Raw genomic sequence first — 7,352 nt, 5'->3', positions numbered from 1 at the left:
GGGGGTGAGGGTTGTTTTTTTTTTTTTTTTTTTCCCCCCCCCCCCCCCCCCCTTCAGTAGGAAAGTAGCACGAGCGACTCTCGAGTGCCAACGTGGATGGTAGGTTTGGTTTTCAAGTGCTGGTCTTCCCTTAACGGTGCCGTTAGTCTGTCGTTGTGCTGCATATCACTGGTACAAAAGGACTCCATTGCACCGTGTCAGTCTGGTGCTATTTGTAGTTTGGTGTAATAAATTTTAGTGATACTTTGCCTACAGAACGATTTTGAAATTTCGGAAGTGAAGCTCACAGCAAAAAGTGCTTAGAGTGAATTGGAATAGTCTGTTTTCTATTGCGTATTAATTGTTTAGGGAAGAAAACTTAAAATGTTTTGGAACAGCATTTTGTGATGTTTTGTGGGTGGCTGGCTTTTTTTTTTTTTCTTTTTTCTTATCTTAACAGCCAGGAAACCTTAAGACTGCTTCATGGCAGGTTGTTACTTGAGTTTCTTACAATGCTTGGCTAGAATGTTCCAATTGTTAGTAGTGCAGTTGTTTGGTGGGGTTTTGGGGGGTTTTTTTGGTTGTGTTTTTGGGATTTTTTTCAGTTGTAAGATTACGGTGTGTTTCTCCGGTTTGGGTGCTTAAATGAGTTGCTTTCTAAGTGTGGTCACATTCAGGTTGAAAACCCCAGATATTCTTAATTCAGTCACTTGTAGTTTAGCAGAACCATATTCACAATGCATTGTAGCTTTCAGCTACAGGAACTGGATAAGTGTGGCTAGAGTTAGAGCATGATAGGCTTAACAAATTAGGTCCCAGTACAGTGAGTCATTGGGAATTCAGTCTTTTGTTTACAGCATCTTGTAGGACTAATGTCTTTGTAGTAGTAATTCGTATTTACACTAAAATGACAAATAAATCTCTCTAGAAGTGTATTGCTCTGACTTTTTTGCCTTTATCAACAGCTTGTCCTGGTTGGTGATGGTGGTACTGGCAAAACAACATTTGTAAAACGTCATTTGACTGGTGAATTTGAAAAGAAGTATGTAGGTATGTCTGAAGAAATGTTTGAGATACATGTTACAATTAGAAGTGCAATTCATGACTTGCTAACTGCACTGCTTTTTTTCATCACTATAGCAACGCTGGGTGTTGAAGTTCATCCTCTGGTGTTCCATACTAACAGAGGCCCTATTAAATTTAATGTATGGGACACAGCTGGCCAAGAGAAATTTGGTGGCCTGCGAGATGGCTATTACATCCAAGGTAAGATGTGTGTATATGTGGGAATATTCTGTACCTTTTACAGCTCAATCCTTAATTCTATTCATGTTGGCCACTCTGAAGACTGTCAGTGTGGCTTGCAGTGATGAGCTGATTTCTGGGTCTTCAGACTCCTCATGTAGCTTCATGTAGCGATAATTTCCTTTGCTAGGCAGCTTGTGCTGATGTAGGAATATTCTAAGATTGTGTTTCAGTATGCTATTGCAGCCTTTGATATTAACAAAAAGTAATGGTGCACCTTAAATGACAAGATCTTGCTGATGGAATTCAGTGCTCAAGAGGTGAAAGTATGTGCTTCAGTTAGTACAAGCTTATATCTGTGTTAATGTACTGTGCTGAGGCAAGAACTTGGAACACACAAACTGTGAGATTTTTAGATACGATGATGTGGTACATCTCCATGCCAGAGTTTAGTTGTCTTTCTAAAGAACTACTGATAGTGTCCCTTAGTTCTGCTTGGTGAAGCTCTGTTCTGTGTGTACTTCAGTCACTTGCATATCTTTAAAATTTTGCAAGGGATTATTGGAGTTCAGCATTGTTGCTTTTCCTGTAGAAGTATCAGGATCGAGTCAAGCCCCCGTGTTCTTTGAAAAGCTGTTCTGGACAAGAGCATCCTGAGATGTGGACTACAAGCTCTCAACCTACCTGAAAGCTTCAGTGTCTGAGATTAGCTAAATAGGTGTTAACTGATTTCTGTCAAATATTTGTGTCAATCAAAGTGGACTTTTTTAATCCTTGCATATTCTCATACCATGCAACAGCATGTTACTCAGTGGGACAGTTGCACTGTTAAACTAGCTGGTGTTTAAGATTGGGCACTAAAGATGTGACATGGTCGTGGGCTGAGTTCTGTGGGCTTGTGCGTTGAACTTGTTAACAGAAAATGGCCTCTCGGAACTGTGAAGCTGAGAGGGAAAAGTTAATGCAGACACTTAACCCTAACGTGTGACTTCTATGGGTACCTCTTCTGTCTCCCATCTTACAAGCAAGTGCTTACTCTCCTGATGTAACTCTTGACTGTTCTTTTCTTGCAGCTCAGTGTGCCATCATAATGTTTGATGTAACATCAAGAGTTACTTACAAGAATGTACCTAACTGGCACAGAGATCTGGTACGAGTATGTGAAAACATCCCTATAGTGTTGTGTGGCAACAAAGTGGATATTAAGGACAGAAAAGTCAAGGCAAAATCCATTGTCTTCCACAGGAAGAAGAATCTCCAGGTATGTTCGCATGGGTTTGTAGGAATCAAATTTGTTGTGTCTGTTGATTGCAGTTGGGTTCTACACAGTAATTGAGTGTTCTGCCTTTGTCGCTACAGGCTGTAATACTTCAACTTTACATCCTATTGGCCGTTTGAACCTAACTTCAGGGAAAGGGGAAGTGATGATGTTAAAGATGATCATCACTGGTCTTTAGCAGAAGCTATGATAAGTTCTTAAAGAGCTTGTGTGCATTTGGCTTCCACTGCTCAGAATTTCATCAGATGACACAGAAGTGAGACTAAAGTAGGTCAAGTCATAGGAAAAAGATAGATGCACTGTTGCCTCCTGGAAGTTCCATCTGAGATCAGATTGGATCCCTTGCTTTTCAGTTATCAATTTCTGCCTATTTGCCTGAAACTGTATGCTTCTAGACACTTATAACTGTTTCTGAGAGCATAAACAGAAGTCATGCGGTCAAAAAGAATACTAAGGTAAAAGTAGAGTTGATTATGTACATGTTAATGTTGATATGCCCTAAATATCAGTTGGAGATGTCTGTCTTTTTTTTTTAAATAATGTATAATATGTACTTTTTTTTGCAGTATTATGACATTTCAGCTAAGAGTAACTACAACTTTGAGAAGCCTTTCCTCTGGCTTGCTAGAAAGCTAATTGGAGATCCTAACTTGGAGTTTGTTGCCATGCCTGCTCTTGCACCACCTGAAGTTGTTATGGACCCAGCACTGGCAGCACAGTATGAGCAAGACTTACAGGTAAGTGAGAAAGGGCACGAAGGCCAAGTGTTTGCCTAATAAATAGTGTTTGGACTCGTGGGGCAAATAAGCGAAGAACAGTTCTTAAGTGTAGCTTCTTTGTTCCAGATTGCTCAAACCACTGCACTGCCAGATGAAGATGATGACCTGTGAGGGATGAAGCTGGAGCCCAGCGTCAGAAGTCTAGTTTTATAGGCAACTGTCCTGTGATGTCAGTGGTGCAGCGTGTTTGCCACTTTATTATCTAGCTGAGCAGAACATGTGCTTAATCTTTGGGATGCTGAAAGAGATGAATGGGCTTCGGAGTGAATGTGGCAGTTAAAAAAAAAAACAAAAAACAAAAAACAAACAAAACAAAATGGAAAAAAAAACCAAAACAAAAAACTTCATATTTTGGACCTGCATATTTAGCTGTTTTTTGGACTGCAATTACTTCCCCTTTTGAGTTTCAAATATAAGACTGCTGCAGTCACATCAGAGTTAAGAGTGTTAAGTGGTAAATCTTGTTTCTGTCATTCCCATTCTTTTTTGTTTAGATAATAAAGTTGTATTTCAAGTATCTCTAAGCAAGTGAACTTTCATGCATTGTTAGGAAAACTCTTCAAAGTGTCTTCTGCTCTTCAATTGAGGCTAATACTTGGTTGTCTACTGCATTTCTTATTCTCTGTTCTCGTTTTCCTTCCTGCTTCTCATGTTATGCTCCTCTTGCTAAATCAGAGCTAACAGTTAACCCTCCCTTGATTTCCTGAAGCATATAAGTAAAGCACCTGAGGAAAGCTGAACTAACTGCCAGGTAAAACTAAAGCATTGAACACTTGACTGGTAAGTGCGACTGGATCAGTATTCCCATGCAAATGGGAATGTTTGTGGTCTGCAGGGTATCGTGAGAGAAAAGTGTGTAGTTCAGCTTGCATATGCTACCATTAGATACAGTCTCTCAACTCTCTAACTTTTAATATGTTTTACAATATGCCTTCACAGAGCTCTGTATTTTTAGTAGCCAGAAACAAATGGCATCTAGGTCTGTTAGGTGACTTAAAAGCTGTACCTTTGCATGGAACATCATTCAGTAGAGCTATAGCTGATTAAACAAACTCTCTCTAAGCATCTTAAAATTCACTAACTAGAAAACAGCTGTAGTTTGAGCTAAAAAGCTCTTGGCTACAAAACAGCATATTAACTACAACCACATTTATATAAATATCTAGACTTTACTGTAACTGCACCAAGTTCTTAATTTGAAACTAGCTTATTACAGCACAAATGGTGGAAAATGTCAACTTTTAACACTATCTTGTAGAGATTAATCTTGGTCAATATTAGTACTGCTAGTAAACAAAACTAAGTTTAAGATACCATTTTTCAGTAGTGTTTGAGTACATGAAGCCTTGAACTCTTCAGTTTTGTATTTTTGGTTTCTTAATAAAGTGGAGCATTTCATTTATTCCTTTTAACTTGCATGTTTGTGTACATAACTCCTCCTTGAATTTTTAACTATTCAACTATTCTGGTACATGGTTACAAAAACTGTGCACTATGATGATTACTTCTGCAATACTGTTGTAAAGGAATATTTTTTTTTTAAGTTGATGCAAGTTGGAGTTCTGTGGTTTTGGGTTTTTTTTTGTTATTGTTTTGTTTGGGGGTTATGGGGGGGGTGTGTGTTTTTGTTTTTAGCAAGTCAATGAAGCTGAGTTGTGGTATTTAGGACCTGAAACTCATTAATGAAAGTAAGGAATGTCATACACTTGGTTTGTAAAAAGACGAACTCCCACTTAACATTCCATTGAATCTTACTACATCATCTTGCTTTAACTTCATGTTGTAGGTTCTTGGCTGTAGTGTTTACTAATTTACCTGTGCATATCTTGGTTAATACTGCTAGCTTGACTATCTGCTGCTGCTTTACTAGGTGTGGTAGCTTTTTTTTGTCTTCAAGCTGTCTCTCTTCTGAAAATGCAGATTGGTTTTAGAAAACTTCAGTAGTCCTGCAGTATTGATATGCCTTAAGAAAAAACAGCAGCACTGAAGTTAGATTTGTATTGTTTCATAGTGTGTATATTGTTACCTTTACAACTCAGATGCTGCACGCAAGTACTAGCCTTAGTATGAGTTGCTACAAAACAGCTGAAAAGATTTATGAAAAGTGAAATAGTTGTTTAAGGACTAGTATAACTGCTATGAGCTTTGCTTTGTAGTTTTCAGTGTTACTTCCAAGTCCACAAAACCTCATCTCTGAAGTAGGCAGTAATACTAGTCCTGCTGTAAAATAATCTCTTCAACTTGAAATGTTTTGGGAGTGGAATTAAGTCCACTTGTTGCTGCAGCATTATACTTGGTTTGTCACATTTGGTTCCTGTTAATTGTTGATTATAAATAATGCAGGTAGCCTTAATTTGCATGTGCAGATTCCTCAGTTGAAGTTTGTTAACTGTAACACTTAAGTTTTTTACTAGTTGGGGGTAGGGAAAATAATTTTACCTATTTAGTCAAGTAATGAGGAAAATAAAACTTATGCTGTAAGAACCTCCGTACTAAATAGTCACATCAGTCTGTATTAGAGCTCTACCATTATTAGGACTAAATTGATGACTGAAGTCCTTCAATGCAATACCTACTTTGTTCTACTTGCTTGACTGCTGTATGGTTAGATTGATTGTAGGAGTTCTTTTGTTCCCTACACATTGTTTGAGTTTTCCAACACTAAGATCTCTGGTTTCAGATTGGTTTTTAGTAACTTGTCATTACAGACCATGCTCAGCTTTAAATTTTCAAAAGCGGGATGAGGTGCTGGGCCATTTACTGTTCCTAGTTTGTGATAAAGCTGTGAGTTGTTAAGTGTCCAAGCCTAGAGGGTTGTAGTAAAAGAGTAGTTGGAGAACTAGTGCATGTGTAAAATAGGTAAGGCAAAAGCATGAGTTTGAGAAACTGTCAGAGGAAATGTTTTGCTACTTCTCACTGAACCCTTAAATGAAGGAGTATTAAAGGCCTTCTTAGGAAAGCTAGGGTTGCCATTGGCTCTTTCAGGAGTTCAACAGAATCTTTTCTAGAAACATCAGAGAACACTACTCTGCAACAACTGGAAATCTGGATGCCAAGAAGGTTGAAGTCTGTCCTTCATGCCTGCAACTTACAGTACAACAAAATTTGTCTTTGTCTTTTTCCTTTAGAAATAGTTCTGTTGTGTTGCTAATACAGTCTTAGTCTAAACTAGTGGAGGAAACAGTGCTGAGGCAAATTATTCTGCCTTCACCTTCCTAAAACAGAAATACGCAGTTTGATTGAAGCCAGTTGTTTTCCTGACCTGAATTGGTAGTACTGGTCACTTCCTCTTGCCTGAGTTTTGGCAACAGTTAATTGGGCCCACTTAAACCAGGATTGATAGCAATCTCTTAAAAGTAACTGAAAAGCTAAATTTGCTGCTGCTTTGATCAGTTTGTTTTTACATGGGTGCGTTTATTTACAGGCTGGTTTTGTGTGAGTATGTGTTGATTTTTTTTTGCACTGAGCTGAAAAGTTTGCCATTAAAGAAGATCCTTATTTCTAGTGCAAGCTGCTCTATGAGCGTCCTATGAAGGAGTTCTTCCTTGCGTGTGTCCTGTAACACTTCTGGGCATCTCTGCAAGTGGCCAAAATCGGGAAACATTTTCAGCTGGAGACTTGTGTTGAGAGAATATGGATGACTATGCTGTCCTAGGCCAGTAGTTTTTTCAGACAACATCCAGGTCATGATACTGGAAACAGCTGTAGTGATTCTGAGTCTTCATTGCCCTCTGGCTTGTTGGTAACTGTCCTTGCGGTGCAAGCTATTGCTTTTCCAGCGAAGAGGGTAAAAAAAGACTGGTTCCTCTTTCTGGTTTAGCGCTCACTCAGCTGCCTGACAAATAATGTAAAGGTAAACTGGGAAGAATTTTGTGCTTGAAAGGAAGTCTTAATATGATAACCTGTTTAACAGACTTGGTGGGACTTACTGATGAGCCAAACCATAGCCTCTTTATATATCTACTTATTGAATGTTGAGACATAAGGCATGTTATTTATACCCAGGCTCTAGCACAGAGCCTGTATCTTCTCAGGTTACAGATTTGAGCATACAAGGCAAATGCTTTTCA

General features: G+C 38.6%; 1 protein-coding gene across 1 annotated transcript in view; it reads left to right on the top strand.

Moving 5' to 3' along the window:
- Positions 1–3,803, top strand: part of RAN (RAN, member RAS oncogene family) — a 3,985-nt gene extending 182 nt beyond the window's left edge. The window contains exons 2-6 of the mRNA XM_010581734.1: positions 945–1,029; positions 1,120–1,245; positions 2,298–2,485; positions 3,070–3,240; positions 3,349–3,803. Of these exons, the coding sequence (XP_010580036.1) occupies positions 945–1,029; positions 1,120–1,245; positions 2,298–2,485; positions 3,070–3,240; positions 3,349–3,393 (615 nt within the window). The 3' untranslated portion in view covers positions 3,394–3,803. The remainder of the gene's footprint in view (positions 1–944; positions 1,030–1,119; positions 1,246–2,297; positions 2,486–3,069; positions 3,241–3,348) is intronic.
- The last annotated feature ends 3,549 nt before the right edge of the window (positions 3,804–7,352 follow it).

Source organism: Haliaeetus leucocephalus, unplaced genomic scaffold, assembly GCF_000737465.1.
Source record: "Haliaeetus leucocephalus isolate CR32 unplaced genomic scaffold, Haliaeetus_leucocephalus-4.0 Scaffold802, whole genome shotgun sequence".
Taxonomy (NCBI): domain Eukaryota; kingdom Metazoa; phylum Chordata; class Aves; order Accipitriformes; family Accipitridae; genus Haliaeetus; species Haliaeetus leucocephalus.
The sequence above is the reverse complement of the archived record's forward strand: the minus strand, read 5'-3'. Positions and strand labels throughout refer to the sequence as shown.